General features: G+C 43.8%; 1 protein-coding gene and 1 long non-coding RNA gene across 3 annotated transcripts in view; both read left to right on the forward strand.

Annotated features, from left to right (window-relative positions):
• The first annotated feature begins 2,055 nt into the window (after positions 1–2,055).
• Positions 2,056–24,754, forward strand: part of LOC311023951 — a 171,082-nt gene continuing 148,383 nt past the window's right edge. Inside the window, exon 1 of the long non-coding RNA XR_014598263.1 lies at positions 2,056–2,267. This is a non-coding gene — a long non-coding RNA (uncharacterized lncRNA). The remainder of the gene's footprint in view (positions 2,268–24,754) is intronic.
• ldlrad2 (low density lipoprotein receptor class A domain containing 2) overlaps positions 19,088–24,754 on the forward strand; it is a 50,948-nt gene continuing 45,281 nt past the window's right edge. The window contains exon 1 of one of the 2 annotated variants that reach the window (XR_014598229.1): positions 19,088–19,285. Coding sequence is in view for 1 of the 2 variants with exons in the window: in XM_084025755.1 (XP_083881881.1) it covers positions 19,186–19,285 (100 nt within the window). In the remaining variant the exon portion in view is untranslated. The remainder of the gene's footprint in view (positions 19,286–24,754) is intronic. The other variant, XM_084025755.1, reaches the window with a different exon arrangement.

Consider the following 24,754-nt stretch of genomic DNA (forward strand, 5'->3'; position numbering starts at 1 on the left):
CCTTGCGCCTTGCGCCGAAAGTAGACCAGGTTGGAGCTGGCGAGCTTTCAGCGCAGTCTCGGCAAGGCTTTTTGCCACGAAACTTCCGCTACGCCAAGCTGAATCTGTGACGCCTCCCCCTGCTGCGCCGCCACACCGATCTTGGCGCAGGCGATCCACCAAACTGCCAAACTGACGGTGCGCAAGGCTGCGCGGGTCGAAACTTGCATTGCGCCGGCTCCGCCACCCTGCGCCGCCCTGCGCTGCGCCACGAAACTAGGGCCCTTTATGTCACTAGCAAGATGGCGGATGAGAAGTTGATCGATATACAAAAACAAACGGAGAAATGCGCCACGGAGACGAGGAGAAATCTAGTCACATCTTTACAACTTTACGCATTCGTTTTGTTGTCATATGTGGGAAACTTTTTTATCACACACTTGGCACCTTGCCGTGAGTTTATCGACTGGTGAAAAATAACACCACACCACGCTTCGTTTTTTGTCTGTCATATCTTAAGCTTCCTGTCTTTTCCTCCGGCTTGTGCTGAGCGGGCTCTGGCTGATTGTCGTTGTCGGCTGTGTCACACGTTGACACTCATTCGCTCGTCTCCTGTCACGTGACATGGTACAGGGGTGTCCCGGCACATAGTAATTTAAGTAAGTAATCAAAACAGCTGAAGGTGATGCATACACCCCCAATTATTATTTTTTTTAGTTTATATTGATATTTTTTTAAGGAAATCAATGTCAAATGAGTAGCGTGTGAGTATCGATCTATCGATACCACAGGATCGATACCAGGGGCGGGATTAGGGGATGGCTACTTGGGCTCAAGCTCCGGATGTTTTTGCCAAAGCCCAGAATGTTTACAGTAGGGGGAAAAAGCTCAATGCGGTTTATGTCAGTCTCCCTCCCCTGGCCGCACCGGAGTCTGAAGTGTAGCCTTCCTGCAGTACCGGAGTCCAACAGAGAGGCAACAGCAGCGGGAAAGTAACACAAGAAACGTTACTTTCCCGCTGGGCGTGGTGAAGAGGAGGTGGGGATTAACTCCATGTAGACACTAACAGTGTTTCCTCCATCACGGTTGAAATCCCCACTATTGCTGCTTTGTAGGGATGGGCGTATCGATCAGGGGCGGATCTAGGATTATGGGAGATCCGAGGCTTAGCCCAGAGGGACGAAAGATGTATGTGCAAAGTTCTAGCTTTTTTTTGTTTTTGTTAACGTTGTTATTCACTTTCATTGCGTATGCACTGTTATTACAACTGACGGTAATGAAAACCATCTAGCAAAAACTATAACTTTAAATCTTTTTTTTTTTAAGATTTTTTCTGGCATAGACGCCTTTTATTAGCAGTAGACAGGTAGGAAACACAGCAGAGAGAGGGGGTGTGACATGCAGCAAAAGACCTCCGGCCTGGATGCGAACCGGCTGCGTATATAACATGTGCTCTAACCACTCGGCCACCTGCGCGCTTGAAAGCAAATACTTTGTCAGTCAGTAACTTCTCACACACCAAGTGTTAATCTTAACATTCACAGACCTAGAAACATCTGTTCCGACGTTGGTCGTTGGGCCGCCGCCGAGAAAAACGTTCTTCTGTCCATCATGTAGCTACGTCCATCTGACAGATGTCGGTTTGAACCCGCGGGCGGAAACAACAAAGGAAAGAGAGAGAGGACACACTTCTTCTCGGCAGGGCAGGCTATAAACGCAGGTTACTTTCCCGCTGCTGTTGCCTCTTTGTTGGACTGCAGGAAGGCTACACTTCAGACTCCGGTGCGGCCAGGGGAGGGAGACTGACATAAACCGCATTGAGCTTTTTCCCCCTACTGTAAACATTCGGGGCTTTGGCAAAAACATCCGGAGCTTGAGCCCAAGTAGCCATCCCCTAATCCCCTAAAAAAGAAGTTAATATAAGTTATTGATGTCTCCAAACCTGGTCTTTGAATTACTCAACTGGAAAAAACAATCGGAACATGTATTTTGGAGTGGATCGCACTCCTCATTTTCAGCCTTTTCACCCCACTCCTTCAAACGGGTGATTCTGACGGGGTGTAGCCGTATGCGAATGAGATGACCCCTGACCCCGCTCCTCCTGAGGAAGTGGTTGTGTCTCTCCGCCCCGTGCTGTCCGCGCCCAGCTTGTTGCCATGGTTATGGTTCTATGCTACAAACAATACAGCGGTTCAGCCGTACCGCTTCAAACCGGACTCCGACCCAGAACCAGGAGCAGCTTCTGCAGAAGTTCTGACGCTGTGGATGCAGCAGGACGTTTCTGAATGGTTAGTTAACATGTTTGTGTAACGTTTTGGAAGGTAACTCAATGTGTGTGTAAGCGTAGCTAGCGCTAGCCACAATGACGCTAATGCTGCTTTCTTCGCTCTATAAGTAACGTATCTGTGAGCTATTTTGGCAACAAGCAATATCGTAAGTAGTGCCGTGTTGTTGACAGTTCACAGTTGCATGTTTTCCAAATGGGGACGTAACATATTTAAACGGATGAAAACCCGATGAAAGCGTCCTGTCTACGGGCAGTTTGTTTACTTTTACATTAACGGGATTAAACACCTGATCCCCGACAATACAAGGAACAAGATTTGGTCAGTATCATGTCGTCCTCCAGAATTATGTGCTGAATTTTAAATATAGGCTGTGTGCTGTGTTTTATAAACATGATTGTGCTCAATCTCAACATTACATGCCAAACTTACCGTTACAAAATTTAAACATGAAGTTTACTGCTCATCCACCTCAGCTTGTCAGCAAAGTCCGGCAGGTTACCATATTAACAAGATTTCTGTTGTTGAAATTCTCAAATGATGCACTATATTTGTCTAAGTGACCATGTGGGAATTGCTCAACAATGCCTTCAGACACCTAACATGTCTGCTGCATGGAGACACCACAGGTAATGTTACTGTCCGTTACACCAAGTTGTCTGTTGAGGTTATTGTTGACATAACATGACGATTATCATGATTCACACTAGGAAACAAGACGGATGCAGCAGCCGGAGGAGGAAGAGGCATGTATGGTTGTGATATCGTCGCATATCAATTACCAGTCTTGGCCTTTAGCTTCAACTGTCTTTATTAGAGATGACAGCTTCCATGTTACAGACTGACCCATGTGGCTGAAAAAAGTCTCTCTCTCTCTCTGGTTGCAACATACAACTTCTGCTGTCTGAACACGTGACAGAATTAAGATTCACTAGAGCCCTCTGGTGGTTTCCGAGTGCAACTGCATTGAACATACATTTTACAACAATGGTGGAACATCCTGGTTGGAACCGTATGCCTGAATTTTCTCTCTCCAAAACGCATTAAATATATATAGAGTTGATAATGGTGCTTTATACCTAAGAGGAATACAGCAGTAAGTTGTTTGTTTATCAATTGTGTTTTATAAAAATAAATTCCTCTATGCAAGATATTATGCAGTCTTCCTGACCGTTAATTCAGTAATATTAACCATGACACATTTTACAATTATTGTAAAGACTTTATTGTCAAATTAATCAGCAGTTGAAGTTCACAGTTATCTCAGGACACTTTACACCTTGAGCAGGACGAGAACATGCACTGCAAAATTTTACGCTGTGAATTCACAATAAATTATTGGATACATTTTGCATGACTTTCACAGTAAGGATTACAGCAATTTACTGTAATTTCAGTATTGTGATATTACAATGCATTGTTGTAAAAGCACAACTGTATACTGTAACTTTACAGCTTCTATGGCAACACAATTACTGTGATATTACAGTACATGGGGAATTACAACCTTTTGCTGTACAGCATTACAACAAGGCCCTGTACTTTTACAGTGTGTACTGTGAATTCACAATAAATTATTGGATCATTTTTGCGTGACTTTCACAGTAAGGATTACAGCAATATACTGTGATTTCAGTATTGTGACATTACAATGCATTGTTGTCTGCTCCTTGGTCTTTGAGCCTCTTCCAGGATTGATGCCCAGGAAGCACCTGTTAATAAGCAAAGATAGTTTCAGTTTTAAATAGATTTATGGATGAGTTCGCGAGATCAGGATGGTCTCACCAGGCTAGCCTCAGGTACCTCCATTGTAAGCAATTTAGACCTCAAGACAATCATTGAGTTGGAAGCCTGTACTATAATGTGAATTACAAGGTTAAATGAGATCTTTATACAATACCTTTGAATGAACTCCAGCGTCGCCGATCCAGCGGCAGGATACTCGAGGTTGAAGACTTAATAGCTGCTGAAGAAAGCAGCTACTCTGTGTAAAAACAAAGGGTGTGGGCGTGTGGGCCCATCACGACATGTCCCTCGATGGATATCAGCCATCCAGAGGGCTTCATCATGTCACCTGAAAATGAATAGATACAACATCATGTGTTATGAGCACTTTGAGATCTGCTTCAGATACAAAGGGCTATACAAATGTAATTTGTTATCATTATTATTATTATTTATTGTGGTGATGTAGATTTCTAGAATCAAAACAAAATACTGAGTTAGAAATGTCGATACTAGATCCAAGTAACATTACCTTGAATGATCAAGCAGGAGGTGCTGGGGTGTTCTGGAGTATTAATGTCCACAGCAGTGGCACATGGCTGTAACATAGTAACACACAATAGCATGGATTTAACATTAAAGGATAAATATTGTTCATTGTCAGAGGTAGTAAATCATAAAAGGTAATAAATGGCGTCTAATGTAATCACTCATTTTACATTTTAAATATTTGAATAAAAAATCTTTACATTTCAAGGATGCGTCAGGTGGTAGAGCTGATGGGTCAGGTGGTAGAGCTGGTGGTATAGGCCCAGCAGCCTGCAGGTAGGACCTATGCTGCCTAAACATATGAATTTGCAGTCCTGTGTGTTTTCTGTAGCAGTCAGGCACCCCACACTGGTAGTAATAATAGGGGGCATTAGTATGCTGTTTTGTGTGCTGATCAAAGTTATACACATTCTCATACACATGCTCACATCCAACCAATTTACAGTGGAACATTGTGGTGCATTTTAACTCGTCACCTACCTGATCTATTTCTTAGCCGGACACTGAACAGGATAGTTAGCCTGGCCATCTGATGACCTAGAAAAAAAGAAAAATTTGAAATTACACAAAGGCAACCAACAATACGAATTTCAGTTTAAATGCAGATTATATTCATGAGTATGTTGTAAAAAACATGATCTGTACATAAAACGTGATGGACATTTTTGGAGTTGCATCACCTTTCAGTGTACTGCAATATTATCCCTAGCTGAAACTTGACCGAGAGCAAAAGCGTTTTTGCAGAATAGTAGCCTATCCATGCATGGTGAGCAGCTGGTCTATGTGGAATATCTCTAACAATGCAGGGAGCCGCTATATTCCCCATAGACTAGCTAGTCATTAGCCTGCTTAGATCGGCTACCATTCGGCAAAACCGCTTTTGCTCTGCAGTGAATAGTCAAAAACGAACGGGAAAGTAAGTGAAACACTTCGTGCTTAATGTCGCTACGTGTACTTTTCAGTGCGTTATGTTCGGCCACGTAGCCCCGGTTTGATATGAAGCTGAACTGGAGGATGCGGGTGTATTGTTAGCTTCGGCTAACACGGGTAACCCACTGTCTCGGTGCGGAAAGACCACTCATGAGAGGAGAATAGTGACGGCGACGTTACGCTAATATGCAGCAAAACACTTCCATGTACCGGCGCACGCGCTCACCCAGAGCAGACCAGCCCCGCGAGCGAACATGACGACAACAGTACCAGTAACAGTCCGGAACAAAAAGACATCCGAGTGGAAACAACGGCCCGCTACTGACCAGTTCAGCTTCAAATCAAACCTGGGCTACGTGGTCTAACCATATAACACATTGAAATGTACACGTAGCGACATTAAACACAAACTTTTTCACTTCCTTTTGTTTTCCTTCTTATTTCTCTCTCGTCTTATTGTTCTTATCTCACGTAGCAAATCGTTGCTAATCGTGCTAGCAGCCGTTTGCTAGCTAGTATTATTACTTTACTACTGCTATAAGCAAATGCTGTGAGATAACGTTCAACAATTTCGGGCACTTGCTAACAAAATATGAACTGCGTCATGCGAATAACGTTCATGTGAAAGTAAATATTATCATCATATTAAATAACATGTGTGTAAGTGCTGCAAACAGAGTTATTCATGCTGCTCACCTTCTCCATTCAGCCGAGATGAGAAGAGGGAAACCGCCGCGCCTTCAGTTCAAACCAAGTTCGGTTATGTCATGGGACTTCCCAGGGTATAGTTCAATACAGTATTTCACTGTAATAATACTGTAATAATGCTGTGAAATCCTTGCATTTAAAATGTTTTTATTGTGCTAGCAGTGTGTGTGTGTGTGTGTGTGTGTGTGTGTGTGTGTGTGTGTCAGTCAGTCATCCTCCACATGCTCCTCTCTCTGCATTGGCCCTCTGAAATGACATAAAATACACAAACATAAGTTAAAATGATCACCCCGAGTACATTTTATTTTTGTAGTTCACAGGATGTCTGTGCTGCTGGTTGTCTGTGTTCTCCTGTCTGTGTTTCTGGTCCTATTTGTTCTCCTGTCTGTGTTTCTGGTCCTATTTGTTCCTGTCTGTGTTTCTGGTCCTATTTGTTCTCCTGTCTGTGTTTCTGGTCCCCTCTGTTGTTCTGACTGAACTGGTCCTCCTGATTCTCCACTCCATTCTCTCTGTTCATCCATTCCACTTGGTTTTCCACTCTGCCCTATCTCTTCTCCTCTCTTCTCTCGTCTCTCCTGTCTTTCCACATAGTTCTTTGCTCTGTCCTGTCTCTTCTCCACTCTTTGCAGAAGCTCCGCACTTCTTTCTATCCTCCTGTTTCCTCTGCTCATTCTCCCCTTCTGTCCTCATTTTCACACGGCTTGTTTTTCTTTTGAACAAATGAATCCAACGTACTCTGTTGAATTTTTTTTCTTTTTGACATTTTTCACTCTTCAGACACTGATTTGTTTTTTTTCTTCTGTAGGGGGAAATCAAAAGAGGTAGATTAGACCTTATTGATTATATACATAGGCCTAACATTATAAGCCTATGGCCTATGAGAGAGAGACTGTTCTCATCATGATCACTTATTATCTTATTGTTTACACACACACACACATACACACACTTGCTACGCTATGAGCCTTAGGTTACCAACTCGCGGTGAGATACCGCCAGGGCAGCCGACAAAATGTTTTATCTCGGGAGTCGGACGTTTAGCGTTCCCGTGACTGTCCACAATATATTTTGCCGACCTCCCCCAAGTTTTGCCGTCACTCTCTCGTCTACTTGAATGTCACCCGGTCTGACTGCTGTCTGCCGGACTCCATCCGAACGCTCCTCATACGTTCGGCTACTTAGCCTACTGTGTCGACTAAGACCGAAAATAGTGGATCAATACTGCAAGTTTACACTGTTGGATCGCGTCGATCATTGGTATAACTTGTTCTGCTTGTAGCATAATATTTAAAAGCTGTCACTCACCTGTCAACTCGCAGTGTTGTCTGTGGTCATCTCTTCTGTAAATTTCCCGCCACTTCCGCCGATAGATAACTTCCTGTGGTTTCTAAATAAAAGCTGTCCGGTGGCGGTGTGTTAATATGCTGTTCGGGGCCCACTTTTTTTTTTTCTCAGAATTTTTTTACCGAGGTCCGGACCTCGGTGACCTCATAGCTGGCTACGGCCCTGTTTATAACATCAACATGTCATAACCATGACCCCACCAGCGAAAACTACTGATGTAAACAGGCAGTACCAATGTTATTACAGTGTTAAACAATCTAAACAGTCATTTACATTTTTTAATTTTTTTTATTCACAAAATCTTTCATATGGGCAGGTGGTCTCCTGCTTCTTTTCGGTCTAGACAACACCTCACTCAGATCACCACAAGGTGCTCTGCACTCTTTGTCCAGCTTTACCTCAGGTTGGATATTTCCATCAACCTGTACAGTAACTGTGTCCTGTGGTACCATGTTGGTCACCAGTGCAGGTACTTCACAGTTCTCGTCCTCATGTATCACATTTGGTATGGCGACTGGCAGCTCCTGCCCTAGTCTGCTGAATAGTTGATCCACGTGCCTCCTGACTACTTGACCATTTCTTAGTGATGTCCAAATGAAGCTTCGTGAAGCATTTTCTTTATTTTCTGAGCCCAATAGATGGCGCTCTCTGTTCAACAAAGGGTTGAAAGCAATGGAAATATATCGGCCTTCAAACCTTTGTTGAACAGAGAGCGCCATCTATTGGGCTCAGAAAATAAAGAAAATGCTTCACGAAGCTTCATTTGGACATCACTACCATTTCTCAACAACACTGCATAGGAGACAGGCCCAGTGATGTCTTGTATCAGTCCTGGTATCCATTTAGTTCCACATCCATAATTTTTAATGTACATAGACAATGGATGGGAAGCGTGGAAAAACGCTGCCTGTGGACACGTACCTTCAGCCAAAATCTCACGCTGAACTAAGTTAAAAACTTGAGAGCCCCGTTTATGACAAGGTCGATGAGGATGGGAACAATCTTATATTTCTGTGCAAACTTTGCCGGCCAGCTTTCAAAAAAGAAATCCGTACATCAGTCACATCAACAGCAAACAAACAGCACATTGAACTGAAGCTGTCCTGTTCTTTTTATAATTCCTCATTAAAAAAGACCATTCAAGTAGCAAATTTGTCCTTGTGTGTTTGAGAATATACTGTTGGTGTGAAATCTGCAGCTACTAGTGTGGACTCAATGGACAGCAGCAAAGTGTTAAAGCAACAATGGGGAAATGCTGTCCCTTCAATTCTAATGTAAACCCTGGTTGGATAAGGATTCAAAATTGGGTATGAAGATGAAATCTGACGCATAGTTTCAGTGTTAAAACTGATTAAATAATTGCTGTCTGTGGTTCTATATAGGCTGTGGCAATAATTTTGAAAAATAATAGCTTGCAGCAACATATTGAAAAAAAGAACTATGAACTAGTTCATTTTTGGAACTGTGAACTTAGTTCAACATTTTGAATTATGAACTATGAACTGAACTAGTTCATTTTAAAATTTGAACTTTGAACGAGTTCATGTAGAAAGTGAACTTTCCCAACACATACTAGTAACGTCATAAATCTGCAGCAGTTTATTGATGCATTCCTAAATTGTATTTTCTCTAGGTTGATCATACACTACAAAACCTCATTAAAAACAGGTGGCATGGCAGTAAAAATATATTCACATCCACAAATGTAGTGATATTTTCGCCAAATGTGTGTTGAGGCTGTCACATTTGTGGCTAATTCTGCAGGGTCATATGTGGCATCAAGTTCTTCTGAGGTCAAGGAAGAGCTGCCCTCCAAAGTATCGTCCTCCTCTACCGGGTCCAGGCGAGCTCTCTTTGAAGGTCTCCATATTGGAGTGGATGTCAAACAGGTCTGCTGGAACCATGGCTGTGTCAACACCAAATTCCTTGCAGGACACAGTAGCCTGGGTAGCTGTAACAGAGTTGTATGGAGGAATGAAACCCATGATATCACATAATAGATATACACATCTGCACGAATACTAGTAGTTGCTGTTGTGCTGTTAAACCTGATCTAAAGTAGGCTACATATCAGGCTACACACCTTTACTTGTGTAAGGAGCCTCTAGAGTCCACCGAGACGTATAGGTGTGTCCAGAAAAGTAATGAGTCGGCTTCTCAGTTCGCGGCGGAGCTACAACAGTTAGCCGCAAAATGGACTTTGGAGACCGGTTGGAGGAATCCCTACGAGATGGATTCGTCAGCGGGATTAACAATGAAGCGTGCCAGCGGAAATTGCTCTCAGAGGACGGACTTACTTTTGCAAAAGCCGTGGAACTTGCAATGAACATGGAAACAGCTCAACGGGATGTGCAGCAATTGAGGAAGGGAGACGGCGCCACCGTTTCTGTTAACAAGGTAAACGGGAAACAGAGACACTCTCCTTCAGCACAAAAAGAGTGCTATAGATGCAAAGGCAAAAATCATAGCGCCAGTGACTGCTACTTTAAGGACAGTAGATGCCATAAATGTAATAAATTGGGGCATATCCAAAAAGCGTGCAGGGCCAGCGGTCCCACGCATGAGAAGAGAGGAGCGCAGAAGAAGCGCACACAAAAAGTCACCACAGGCTATGTCCATGCAGAAGGGGCAGAAGTGGATATGTTCCCAGTGTTAAGTGCAGGTGACACAGACAGGCGGCCATTCAGCGTTGACTTGAAGTAAATGCGGTTCATGTACTGATGGAAATAGACACGGGAGCCGCTGTCAGCATTATCTCAGAGACTGTGTATGAAAGATCTTTCTCACATGTACCGCTAGAGGGCGCGAGTGTCAAGCTAAAAACCTATACAGGTCAGCCCATCCCAGTGAGAGGACAGTTCATGGCTAAAGTGACATATGAAGATCAGACTGCTGACTTGCCACTGATAGTTGTAAAAGGGAAGGGTCCTTCACTGTGTGGGAGAAACTGGCTTGAACAAATAAAACTCAATTGGAGAATGATTAAAACTGTCAGTGAACATACATGGCCATCCAAGTCTATTCCTGAGGTGGTTGCAAAATACAGTGACGTTTTCAGAGATGAGCTCGAGACATTAAAGGACATCAAGGCAACAATCTCTGTCAAACCTGAGGCAACCCCAAAATTCCACAAGGTACGCCCCCTGCCTTTTGCAATGAAAGAAAAAGTGGAAAAAGAACTGGAAAGGCTGGCATCATCTCCCCTGTATAGCTCAGTGAGTGGGCTGCCCCAGTAGTCCCAGTAACCAAGCGGGACAGCACACTCCGTTTATGTGGTGACTACAAGGTTACTGTGAACCAGGCTACAAACACCGAGATATACCCCCTACCATGCATTTAGGAGGTGCTGGCAACACTTAGTGGTGGGAAGTTATTCTCAAAAATAGACCTGGCTTCAGCATATGAACAGGTACTACTTGATGAAGACTCCAAGAAATATACAGCTGTAAACACTCACAAAAGACTGTTTGTTTACAACCGCCTCTGTTTTGGTATAAACTCTGCTGTCAGTATCTTCCAGAGAATTATGGAGAACCTGATGAAGGATCTCAACGTGGTGGTTTATCTGGATGACCTCCTTATAATGGGCAGAGACAAAGCAGAGCACCTCATGAACTTGGACAGAGTCCTACAGCGTCTCCAGGAGAACGGGTTAAGGGTGAGAGAGTCCAAGTGTGAATTCGGCAAGACTCAGATTGAATATCTGGGTCATGTGCTGGATGAAAAAGGCGTGTACCCATCCCAAGACAAGGTGAGAGCCATACATGATGCACCAGCACCCACAAGCGTCAAAGAGTTAAGAGCTTTCCTGGGGCTGGTAAACTATTATGGACGTTTTGTGCCGCAGCAGAGCACAGTGCTTGCACTGCTCTATGGTCTGCTAAAAGATGAAGCCACCTGGAGATGGAGCAAAGCTGAACAAGATTCATTCAACAAGTGTAAACAACTTTTGACAAGTGACAAAGTGTTAGTGCACTACGATCCTCACCTGCCGCTAACTCTTGCATGTGATGCTTCTGCTTATGGGATCGGAGCAGTAATTCAGCACACAACACCAGATGGAAAAGAGCATCCAGTGGCTTATGCTTCACGGTCTCTCTCCCCAGCAGAGAAGAATTATTCATAAATCGAGAAGGAGGCTTTGAGCTTGGTGTTTGGTGTGAAATAGTTCCACCAATACCTGTGGGGACGGCAGTTTAGCCTAATCACAGACCACAGACCTCTTCTAACACTGTTCGGAGAGCAGAAGGGACTTCCAACAATGGCGGCAGCACGTATCCAGAGGTGGGCCATCATATTGTCTGCATAAGATTACCACATACTGTACCGTCAGTCTGAAAAGCATGCCAACGCAGATGGATTATCACGTGTTCCACTGCCTGAGACCAAGGATGCAGGAACAGAGACAGTGTCAGCATACATCGATGCACTGGTATGTGAGCACCTGGAGGGGGCACCGCTGAGTGCAAAACGGATTGCCAAGCCGATAAGAAATGACTCAGAGCTTTCAAAGCTGCACAGGTACATCATGGAAGGATGGCCGAAGGAAATACAAGAGGAACTGAAAGTGTTTCACAAAAAGAAAGATGAATTGTCTGTGGAGCAGGGATGCGTCCTGTGGGGGACAAGAGTGATTGCACCTGGAAAACTGAGAGGAGCGATGCTAAAAGAGATCCATGCCGGGCACCCAGGCATCGTGAAGATGAAAGCAGTCGCACGGCAATATGCCTAAAATCGACATCGACATCGAAAAAGTCTGCAAAGAGTGTGAGACTTGTCAGCTGGATCATCACATGCCACGCCAGGTCCCACTACACCCATGGGAGTTCCCTGTGGGTGTTTTGAAAAGACTTCATATTGACTTTGCGGGCCCGTTCATGGGTAACATGTTCATGATCGTGGTCGACGCGTACTCAAAATGGTTGGAAGTTTACAAAATGACACAAATAACTTCTGCAGCAACCATCACCAGGCTAAAGAGGCTGTTTGCGTCATATGGAGTTCCAGAACAATTAGTCACTGACAATGCAACAACCTTCACGTCAGACGAGTTCCAGCAGTTCGTGAAGAGAAATGGAATCCTCCACACAACTGGTGCTCCGAGACACCCGGCCACCAACGGCCTAGCTGAGAGGTATGTTGCAACCTTCAAGGCAGGCATGAAAAAGCTAGCAAAGGAAGACCTGAGCATTGATGATAAAATCTCACACTTCCTGCTACGGTATCGCAGAACTCCCAACAGCACGACTGGCGAGTCACCAGCTGACTTGTTTTTAAAGAGACACGTGCGAACCAGATTGGACTTCCTGAAACCAAGCATCACAGAAACAGTGAGAAGAAAGCAGTATCGACAGAAGGAAAGACACGACAACAAAGCTGCAGAGAGGCAGTTTGACGTGGATGAACAGGTTTATCTGCGCAATACTGCAGGAGAAAGTCCAAGGTGGATTCCAGGAGTAGTAAAGCAGCAGACTGGCCCTGTCTCATACAAGGTGCTAGGTGAAAAAACTGACCACATGTACAGATGTCATGGAGATCAGCTGAGACCTTGATTCTCTCCAGACACTCCGGAGCAAGTGCCTGAGGAGGAGGCAGCCGAGCTGGCTGAGCAGGCGGAGGCTTGTTCAGGAACAGAGCTCCTGGCACCTGAGACCGCAGCATCTGAGCTGCCCAGATTCCCAGAACCACCTGACCCAGCTACAGTGACTTTGAGGCGCTCACAATGTGCCACACGCTTGCCACAGCGTTACCAGAACTGATCATGGAGATGAGAAGTTCTGAGGACTGTTGAGAAACTGATTGCTGAATTTGAGTTTATTAAAGTTCATAATTGAGTAATACATTAAGAGCATTCAGTAAGGTTAAGTGAGCATGTCTATTTTTGTTGTTAACAGTTACTGTGATGATAGTGATTGCTCATGCACTATAGTGGTAAACACTGTTTTGGGGTGTTGCAATATTTTTGAGCTAAAGGGGGAGGAAATGTGATATATTACATTTAATGCAGTATTCGTTTGTTACTGATTGACCTGATAGGCTTGCCGTACTTTTGAGTAGTGGGCTGCGCATGCTCAGTAAGGGTTCTAAGAATACACACGTGTGACATGTGTCGTTGTACTGTTTGCCCCAAGCTGCTAGTAAAGTTATTGAACGTGTGCAGCTGCCTCGTTATTGAAATACACCACACTTCCCATCCCTTCCCCCTCCTCCTTGCTCCATCCACATCAGGTGTGGGCTGGCGCACTGATTGATGGGCGGCGCTGCATACTTTTCTTATACTGGTCTGGTCACACCTGCGGCCTCTCTCTTCCTTTCCGGTTCTGCTCGTCCTCCGTGGTGGCTGTGGCCTGGTGTGGCAGAGCCGGTGCAGGCGCTGGAGCCTTTGTGGTGTGTCTGTGAGTGTGTTGGAGCCCTGTTTGGCGTGGCGGATCATCGTGGCGCACGTCTCCTCTTGTAAAACAACAGGTTCTCCCTTTTGTTACTGTAGTGCGGCAGGCTGCTGTTGCCGTGGGACCGAGTTGTCCTGCTGGAGGCCGTCCGTGGTTGTGGCTCCTCATGGTAAGTCGGCGTTGTTCCTCTCCTCTTTTCCTTCTACCCGCTGCTCATCCCTCCCGGCTAATTGTTAATATTCTGTGCCACAGTTGGGATCAGGCGGAAGCCGTGCAGTAACTCTGCTACCTGGTCTGCTGTGACGCTGCGCCGGTGATGTCCATATATGTCCATTTATCGCCACGGCTCACTGGACAACGCTGCTGTTTTGTTCGGCTGTTTAGTTTTGGCTCACTAAAACTGTGTTCTGTGGCTCTTCGGCTCTCCAGAGCCATGATGGAGCTGTGATTAAGACAGGCTCTTCACAGAGCTGGTGTCAGGGCTTGTTACAGCCTCAGGAATTTTGTTTGATTTATTAATTATTTGTGCTAATGTGAAAAGGATTTATTTTGTTAATTTTGTTTAACGAATATTGATTTACTGTTTGTTTTGTTTGTTTTCTTATTTAAAACATATTGTTTGATTTAGTTAATTTTGTCTAGCAAACCTTAATTCACTGTTTGTTTGTTTTCTTATCCAAAATCTAGGGTGTGTGCGTTTGTGGATACTTGATTGCTGCATTTAGCTGTGAGGCCTGTTATATATATTTCCCTCTTTTTCTTTGTGGACAGGTGCTGTGGGCCAAAGGGGCGACCCAATCCCTGGTGGTGGTGTTTTCTTCATGAACCCCGTGTGTGTGTGTGGTCGGTGAAGTGCGTAGCACACACAAACAAACATTTACTGACACATGTGGGCACATTTCCATCGTAGATGAAGTTCATCCACCGGGCCTTGAGCTGCTCCGACGATGCAAGAAAATATCAGCAATTGTGTGGCTTGCTGCAGCCAAGGACTGCACAACTTGCTCTCTTTGATTTTGGCATGTTTGGTTTACTGGTTTGTATGTAAATCACACTGAAAGCTAACGGGGATTATGTGGGTTCTAATGAGCCAAGATAACCCATATAAGGCACAGGAAAATTTGCTGCTGACATCATTTAGGGCACATTCTGCAAACCGTTTCAGAGCATTTCTTTCAAATGGAGACAGAGAAAAAGGGAGATGGTGGTCTTTCCTGATACTGTGGGGACCTATTGACACCCCAGGGACCAATCTTAGGTTTTGAAAACCATGGAAAAGCCTATTTTTCATAATAGGACCCCTTTAATATCAAGTATTCTGTAAAGACAAAATAAGTCCATAACACAATTATAAATATGTATCCATCCAATGATCCAGAGGAGATTTAACATTGATCATAATAATTGCATCTTTTGTGAAACTAAGTACCGATCACCTGTTTCTCCGGTGCAGATACTTCTGAGAGGATTTACAGGCAGAAATCCATCTCACTCCTCTCTCTAGAGAACATGTTTGGTATCAACATGAAGGACATAAGAGTGACTTGATTTTTAACAATCTGATACTATTGGTCAGATTCTTCATCCAAGCTTCCAAACAGAGGCAAGGCAAGGCAAGGCAACTTTATTTGTATAGCACATTTCATACACAAGGCAGACTCAAAGTGCTTCACATCATAAAACAAAGTGAGAATAAAAAAATAAAAATAAATAAATAGAAGAATTAAAAAGAAAATAATAAAAATTTTAAAAATGCATTACAGAAAGAAAATAGAATAAAAACATATTTGCAATAATTAAAAACAGTGCAGACATTAAAAGATTTAGCAGAAAGCTATGGTGAACATAAAAGTTTTCAGTCTAGTTTTAAAAGTGGTCAGAGTTGGGGCAAGTCTTACATCTTCAGGAAGTTTATTCCAGCCATTTGTTGCATAGTGACTAAATTATGCTCTCCCGTGATTGTTGTTTACTCTGGGAATCACTAACAGATTGGTCTCAGAAGATCTTAGTGGTCTAGAAGGCTTATGTAGTGGGAGCATATCAGTGATATACTTCGGTCCTAGACCATGTAGTGATTTATATGTGAGCAGGAGGATTTTGAAATCAATCCTCTGACATACAGGGAGCCAATGTAAGGATTTAAGAATTGGTGTAATGTGCTCACATTTTTTGGTCTTTGTAAGAACTCTAGCAGCAGCGTTCTGAACAAGCTGTAGCTGCCTGACAGTTTTTTTCGGAAGACCTGCAAGGAGACCATTACAGTAGTCTAGCCTACTAGTAATAAAGGCATGTACAAGTTTTTCTAAGTCTTGAGCTGACATGAGCCCTCTAAGTCTTGCTACATTTTTTAGGTGATAGTAGGCTGATTTTGTTACTGATTTAACGTGACTGTCGAAATGTAAATCAGAATCCATAATAACCCCAAGATTTCTGGCTTTGTTTGAGGTTTTCAGGGACAGAGAGTGAAGGTGTTGAATTACTTTAAACCTTTCTTTTTTAGCACCAAAAACAATTATCTCAGTTTTGTCCTCATTTAGTTGTAGGAAGTTTTGGCACATCCAGTCTTTGACTTGCTCAATGCACTGGCACAGAAGATCTATGGGGCGATAGTCGTTTGGTGATAGTGCTACATAGATTTGGGTGTCATCGGCATAGCAATGGTGGTCAATGTTATTATTTTGCATGATTTGTCCTAGTGGGAGCATGTAGATGTTGAATAAAGTTGGCCCCAAGATTGAACCTTGGGGGACTCCACACGTTACATTGGTAGGTTCTGATACAAAGTCGCCAATGGAAACAAAATAGTTCCTATCTTGTAGATATGACTTGAACCAGTTTAAGACTGTGCCTGAGAGCCCCACCCAGTTTTCCAACCTGTCCAAGAGTATTGAGTGGTCAACAGTGTCAAATGCAGCACTGAGGTCTAATAGCATTAATATTGAAGTTTTGCCAGAGTCTGTGTTAAGACGGATGTCATTTACAACTTTAATAAGGGCCGTCTCGGTGCTATGAAAAGGTCGAAATCCTGACTGGAAGTTGTTGTGGCAGCCAGTTGAAGCCAGGAAGTGATTTAGTTGTTGGAGGACAACTTTCTCAATTATTTTACTTATGAAGGGTAGATTTGAAATTGGTCTGTAGTTGTTGATAATAGAGGCATCTAGGCTCCGCTTTTTAGAAGAGGTTTAATGACTGCAGTTTTGAAGGCCTTTGGGAAATTGCCTGATTGAATGGAGTTATTAACTATTTGCAATACGTCTATTGATAGGCAGTCAAAAACATTCTTAAAAAAGTTGGTAGGTAAAGCATCAAGGCAGCAGGTGGATGATTTTAGATTTGTCACCGTTTCCTCTAGAGTTTTAGAGTCTATGGCATTAAAGCTTGCCATCATTGCTGTGTTACTTTTGCCTGAACAGGGTGGTGATCCAACTTTTTTGTTTGAGATATTGATGGCGCGTCTGATGCCTTCAATTTTATTAGTATAAAAGAATGCAAACTCATTGCATTTCTGCGTGGAATGGAGTTTAGCTGGTATTTGTGTTGGGGGGTTGGTCAGTCTGTCAACAGTTGCAAATAGGGTTTTCGCCTTATTAGTGTTGTTGTTTATGATATTGGAGAAGTATGTTTCTCTCGCACTTTTTAAGACTAAATTGTAGGCCCGGAGGCTCTCTTTATAGATGTCATGGTGATTATGAAGTTTAGTACTCCGCCAGATTCGTTCAGCCTTCCTGCACTCTCTTCTCTGGGCTGTCACAACAGCAGCTTTTCTCCAGGGTGCCTTTTGCTTACCAGAAATTGTTTTAACCGTAGCAGGTGCAATGACATCTATGACATTCAGAATTTTGGAATTAAAGATGTTTACAAGATCATCAGCATGACATGGGTTTAGAGGTGGTAACGAGGAAATGGCATTTTTAAAGAGTACATTGGCATGTTCATTGATGTACCGCTTTTTGACCTTATTTGATTCGGTTTGTGTGTCAGGAATGAAAGAAATATTAAAGAAAACACAGAAGTGATCAGACAATGAAGGATCAGTCACAAAAACATCAGAAACATGGAGACCTTTTGTGATAATCAGGTCCAGGGTGTGTCCCTTACAATGAGTAGCCTCTTTCACATGTTGAGAAAGGTCAAATGTGTCTAGAATATTAAAAAGTTATTTTGCACCCTTGTCATTCAAATCATCAATATGAAAATTAAAGTCACCAGATATAACTAGGCAGTCAAAATCAGTGGAGATGCTAGACAATAATTCAGTAAAATCATCGAAAAAATTTGACGAATATTTAGGTGGCCTGTAAATAATTAACAGGAGAACTCTGGGAGAGCATTTCAACACAGCACAAAGATATTCGAATGATGGAAAAACACCAAGGGACATCTGTTTCCCCTGAAATGTATTTTTAAATATAGCAGCAACCCCTCCACCTCTTTTCCCAGATCTACAAACATCAATCAAATTATAGTTGGGGGGTGCTGTCTCGATCAGAATGCTTGCACTGTTATTTTGTTCTAGCCATGTTTCAGTTAAAAACACAAAATCAAGTTTAGAAGTGGTAATAAAATCATTGACTAAAAATGATTTGTTATTAAGAGACATTACATTTAGCAGACCCATCCTGATGGTGTTATTGACAGGCTTTGAGGTTGACTTTGATTTTGAGAGAACAGGAATGAGATTGTTTAGGTTAGCAGTGTGTTCAAGTTTCCCAATGTTTACTCTCTTAGTAGTCACAACAACAACAACAGGAAAATAAAACCCATTGTTTCCGTTTTGTAAAGGGACCTTAAGGCCAAATCATCTCCAAGCTTTGAGACTAATGAAAAACAAACAAGCAGAATCTGTCTTCAGTGCTTATTAAGTGACGAGGACCCCTAGCAAACGTGATAGAATAAAGAGTTGCTACTATGAATGTGTTGATTATTTCCTTAAATGTATTTTGTACTTGCTATCACTTGTTACATGTTTTTACTTTTACACAATGTAAGTTATCCTTTCTCTCCAATGTGCCTTATATGTAGAGAGGTCTTTTTGTCAGGTTTTCTATGCCATAATATTCTGTAAATGAAGCTTTCGTTTTTTGCTGGCTTGATAGCTTATTGGTTGGGTGTCGTCATGGAGATGACTGGACACGTGAAGGGGACCGGGAGGAGGTTCAGCTGGGACAAAAGCCAGAGGAGGCCACTGCGATGAAGCAGCCCCACGTCTCTGTGACGTCGGAATGACTCGGGTTCATCCGCTGTGACCGCTCCGCTCCTCGGCGCTCCGTGCACACATGATGGTGGAAGTGGAGGCGGGGAGCTGCTGGCAGCGGCCGCTCACGCTGCTCCTTCTGCTCGGCTTCATGACCCTCCACTGCTCGGCCATCGAGACCGGTAAGACTTCAGCCCCCCTCTCTGATCGACAACATCTGGGTCTGTGCTTAACGCGTCCGCGCGCTATGGCGCGAGCAGCAGCGGATACTGACTATTTCTGTTTCTTGACGATCGGACAAGTAGGTTAGAAGTCGTGCCGACGTTATGCTCATTTCAGACGCAACTTTGAATCCATCACGTTATCTCTAATGATGCAGAACGTCTCTGCAGTGAGTCAGCGTGTGTTTGTATCACCATGGAACCCCAGTTGACCAGTGGCGGTCCTAGGTTTCTTTTATTTTGAAAATTGACCGGATTGTCTCGTGTTTCTCTGTGTGATTTCCTGCCAGAATTGATGCGTTCACTCGCGGCACGCGCAAAAAATAGAGCAGACGCCGAAACGATCGCTTCACGGCGCGGGGCGGCCGCGCCTATTCGCGGCGCTTCCGCGGCTGCCCGGTGTGAACCAGTCTCTTTCAGCAGCAGCAGACGCACCTTTTTTTCTTTTTTTTTTGTGCGGGCGCTCATGCCGCCCCTCCACGAATGCCGCCATGGGCGGCTGCCCATACTGCCCATATGAGAAACCGCCCCTGTCACTGACATTAACACAATTTTTCAGAAATGTTCTGTTTGAATATGTAGATGATCTTATCACATGTTTACTGACCAGAAATGTGAACGTTGGATAAACTATTTATGTTGTTGACATATTAGAGTCTATATCTCTCCATACACCATAAAATGAGTCAAGGGAAATATGATTTTATTAATAAAATATGAAATAAATGAGGCTTTGAATGACATGAACAATGGACTCAGTGGCAACCTTTAGAACTGAGATCTACAACAGGGGGTCCGGGATCCCTACGGGTCCGCAGACTTACTGCAGGGGATCCCCACAATTATTTAATCCCAAACTTTTTGGGGATTAAATTTGGGGAGCAAATATAAATCTTCCTATTTGTTAAATACACATGTTGTGGAACTATAGGCTGCACTACATATTATTATTGGCCTGGTTTAATAAGCAACACAATTTTATACGATATTTAATAGAGGGGGGCTGCACGGTGGTGTAGTGGGTAGCACTCTCGCCTCACAGCAAGAGGGTCCTGGGTTCGATTCCCGGGTCGGCCCGGGTTCCTTATGTGTGGAGTTTGCATGTTCTCCCCGTGTAAGCGTGGGTTCTCTCCGGGTTTTCCGGCTTCCTCCCACAGTCCAAAGACATGCAGGATGGGGATAGGTTAATTGGTGACTCCAAATTGCCCGTAGGTGTGAAAGTGAGCGTGAATGGTTGTCTGTCTCTACATGTCGGCCCTGCGATAGACTGGCGTCCTGTCCAGGGTGTACCCTGCCTTCGCCCAATTACAGCTGGGATCGGCTCCAGCCCCCCCGCGACCCTGAATACAGGATAAGCGGTAGAAAATGGATGGATGGATGGATGTAATAGGGGGTCCCTCCCCCGTGTCACTATCAGCCAAGGGGTCCTTGGCCTTAAAAACGTAGACGAACATTGCTTTAGAATATAGATACTGAAAGTGGAAAGTATTTTGCCTGTAAGGTAACAGACTGGGAGGGAAGCTGCTGTCCAAACACTCTGCTTTGGTCCTTTCAGACTAACTTGATGTTGAGGATCACAACAAATTAAAATAATCAGGTAAAAATAGCTGGTCTAATAGAGTTGGTAGAGCAGATTGTTTTGACCACCCTACAGTGCAATGTCGACCACCCTCTGTGATGTGTCTGTCGTTTCCTCCTCGTCTCTCTTCATTCATTATTGAGCGTTTCATGATGTGTAAAACAGCGCCCCTCTAAATGTTACGGGGTGAATGAGCGTTGAAAACATGTTACTGCACCCTGTTGTCTGTGAGGAGGCCAAGCTGCGCTGGCCTCCCTTGGTGAAAAAAAGAAACAAATGATTGACCAATCAGGTGAGGCTATTGTCACGACACTGCTCCCCTGTGATCGGTCAGGACAGTGTAAAGGGAAGCCGCAAACTCGTTGGCATCAGGCCAATCAAATCACAGTATGTTATCGTCAACGTCAATGAATGAAATAACGGAAGATTCGTTGCTTTGTGTTCATCTCTTGATAAGCTAGCTACATTTTTAAGCGCTATTATGGAGGGTGGAGATTTGGAGTATTTAGTAAAAAATAATTTTGCTAAACTGCCTCTACAACGGCAACTCCGGATTAAATCTGACGGCCGGCCAGGGGCGTCAATTGGGTATGGCAAGGTATGGCAGCTGCCACACCTTGGCTCCAGGGGAAAATGTAAATATTCTGTTTTTTTAATAAATTTATGGAATTACTCTGTGTCAATTTGTATTGATTAATCTTTTATTTAATACATATAAATTAACTACAAATGAAAATCAGAACAACACAATCGATTTCTCTAGATATTATCTTTCCCAACACTTGTATCCCCCCTCCATATCTTGAAATGTGGTATCTCCCAGCCCCCCCTGACGAGACGACGGAGGTCAGAGCTGGGTCATTATTGTTCGCGTTTTTGTTTTGTTTTGTTGTTTTGTTTTGCTAAGCTAATTAACTAGAATGAAAAGGAAGAAGATAACTTAAGAATCTTTTTTATAAAAAAAAAAGAGGCAGGTGATGGGTCCAATGTTGCCCCAGCAGCGGAGGGAGGAGGACCAGGTAGTGAAGGCGGGATTCAGGCTGTTAACCAGGCTGTTAGCCACTCAGCACCCTCTTCTTCCTCCCTCCCTCCCTCCCTCTCCTCTTTGCATTTGGACTTTAACAGTTTTAAGTTGACCTGGTATATTCACTTGATATTGTTGCAATTACATAGTGAATGAAGTGAACAGAATGAGTGAAATTGTGTTTGTCAGAAAGGCTATTACTGCTCTCTAACGCGTAACGGCGCATTTGACTGAATTGATTGATTAACGTGCATAGTTAAGTGTTTGTGTCCATAGTTATGTTAGCGGAATGTGAGTGAGACTGCATTTGAAAAAGTTCAAATTTTCCTAACCACACAGATAAGCTACATAGCAGACTTGTCACTTTTGTTATGATTATTTGCTGGGCATGTATATTGATTGATACTGTAGTCATGATAAGTCATGTGACTAGTAACCTTGCCATATCTTAGCTTTGGCTGAATTGACGCCACTGCGGCCGGCCAACACCAAAACTAGAGCTCCGTACGGACAGGAAGAAACTTTCTTCCTCTCTTTCTTCTTCCACACACACTGTGTGTGTGTGTGTGTGTGTGAGAGAGAGAGAGAGAGAGAGAGAGAGAGAGAGAGAGAGAGAGTCTGCATAGTCGGTGCTCAGCGTGTGTAAGTCCTGGTAAAATGATGCTGGGCGCTCTAATAGTTCATCCGACCACGGGAAATAGCAACATATAAACTGCGACATCCGTTTTTCTGCTCCCACCCCGTAAAACATACACAGCTTAGAGGTTGTGTCTCACTTGGCTTCCTCTGAAATTTTCCCCACGCCACACCACTGCATGGTGGTGGTTTGTTATTTAAAGTCAAAGACAGTGGTGTGGAGAGACTCTGCTGCTGCAGGCCAGGCCGTCATTGTAAATTAAAATTGGTTCCCAAATGAATTGTGTTGAAATTAAATCCAACTTGATTTGTTTAGCACATTGTTGGCCAATGTGCTGAACAAGCATCCGATCAATATATAAATACAAAGCAAAATAAGAATAGAAGACAAAAACTAAAAAATGTAATGTGGACGTAGGAATAAAAAAAATGAATGAGGTGAAAAATTATATAATTAGATGTTTACAAAGAGCTGCTGAGTGTGAGGGTCGAGGGGGTGGAGGAAGCATATTGATGTTGTGATATGTGACGGCTGCTGTATTCCCATTAGACCGTTTGTGTTCATGTTGACTCACTGTCCTGTCTAAAGGTTGTTTGCTGTGCACAAGGCCTGAAGGCCCATGTTGAGTCACCAGCCGTAGAATAACACATGGATGGACAGTGAGGCTGCTGCCATTTTCTCTGACAAATTTCTCACTACAGTGATCTCCCAGACCTTCACCCCAGCATCAGCTCTCTAAAATGGACTTTCTTTACAATGATTGCGGTTAAAAATAGTTGAATTTTCAGCCTGCAAACATCTTTACTGGTATCTTCTGCTCAGCTATGTTTTGGACAGTGTCCCCCGAGGTTTTCTATTTGCTTGTGTGGTGCAGAGAGGATGAGCGGTTTCCCACCAACAGGGGCTCCAGGGCTTTGGGCATTCCTGGAGGTCAGTGCAGGAGGATCTAGTTGTCTCCCAGGGAAACAGAGCTAATAAACTCCAGGGGTGGTCGTAAATCTTCTCATTATTTGGCCTGCGGCCCAGAGGCAGGGGGCGGTAGGTGGATGGGCCGTGTGTGTGTGTGTGGGGGGGGGGGTCTGCCGTACTATCTGTCCTGGTCCGGGTCCTGATCCTGCCTGTGGATGAGCTGCTTCACAAAGGATCACAACACTGATCACAAAGACAAACCAGGGCCCTCATTTATAAAGCTTGCGTACGCACAAAACGGGGCTGGAAACGTGCGTACGCCACTTTCCACGCAAATGTTGTGATCTATAAAAACCAAACTTGACGGGAAAGTGTGCGTACCCGTAAGCAAACTCTGAGGCATGCGTACCGGTACGCACATTCTGGAGACTGGAGGGGAATCAGCAGTAAACGTGAGAAGAACTATATATTTTTGATGACTCGCACACATTTAATTACACTCCATATCATACGTTAGATCTGCGTTATCATGATGAACTCCAGCAATGTTTTTGATGCTTTTAATGAGTGATAGTTTTTTTCATATTAACACCTTCTTTTAAAATCTGACTTGTATCTTAAATCAAAATCATTTTGAAATATTGAATCAGCGCTGTCACCGCAGGAGGAGGAGACGGCCCAAGTATGTACAACAAATAGTCTACCCTCCATTAGATCCCTGCAGAACACAACGGGAATAACTAAATATTCTCCTTATTTATGTGCATATCATTAACGCACATACATTCAGCCATTAAGCCATCGTATACTTGTTACACTTATCCTCGTTTTTAAACCACCAGAGCGCAGAGCAAATGCGCTATAATGAGTGGCACGCTCGTGCGCGCTCAGTCGTGGAGCGTGGAGAGCGCAAATTTATCGATGACCCCGAGCCACGGCCCCCTGCCCGACTGGAGGGGTATCAACAGGACGCAAGAATGCGTGAGGATGTTATGCATTTGTAAGATAAGGAAGACAACAATCAATGTTCATTGTAAACGTATTATTTTATTAATCACAGTGCGCGTTTGCCGTAGCTCATCTGCAACGTTGTTGATGGCGGTGATTGTGTCTCGCTGAAGTTGCAGGACGGCATCAGTGAGCACCCGACCGCTTGATGTGCCACCCTCCTCACACCTCCTCACACCACCCTCCTCACCGTCACCCTCCTCTACGCCCAACGCTGCAGACTCTGGAAGGACAAAAACTATTTAACGTTTTGTTTTATACAATAAAAGTTTA

This window comes from Eutrigla gurnardus (assembly GCF_963514095.1).
Source record: "Eutrigla gurnardus genome assembly, chromosome: 2".
Taxonomy (NCBI): Eukaryota; Metazoa; Chordata; class Actinopteri; order Perciformes; family Triglidae; genus Eutrigla; species Eutrigla gurnardus.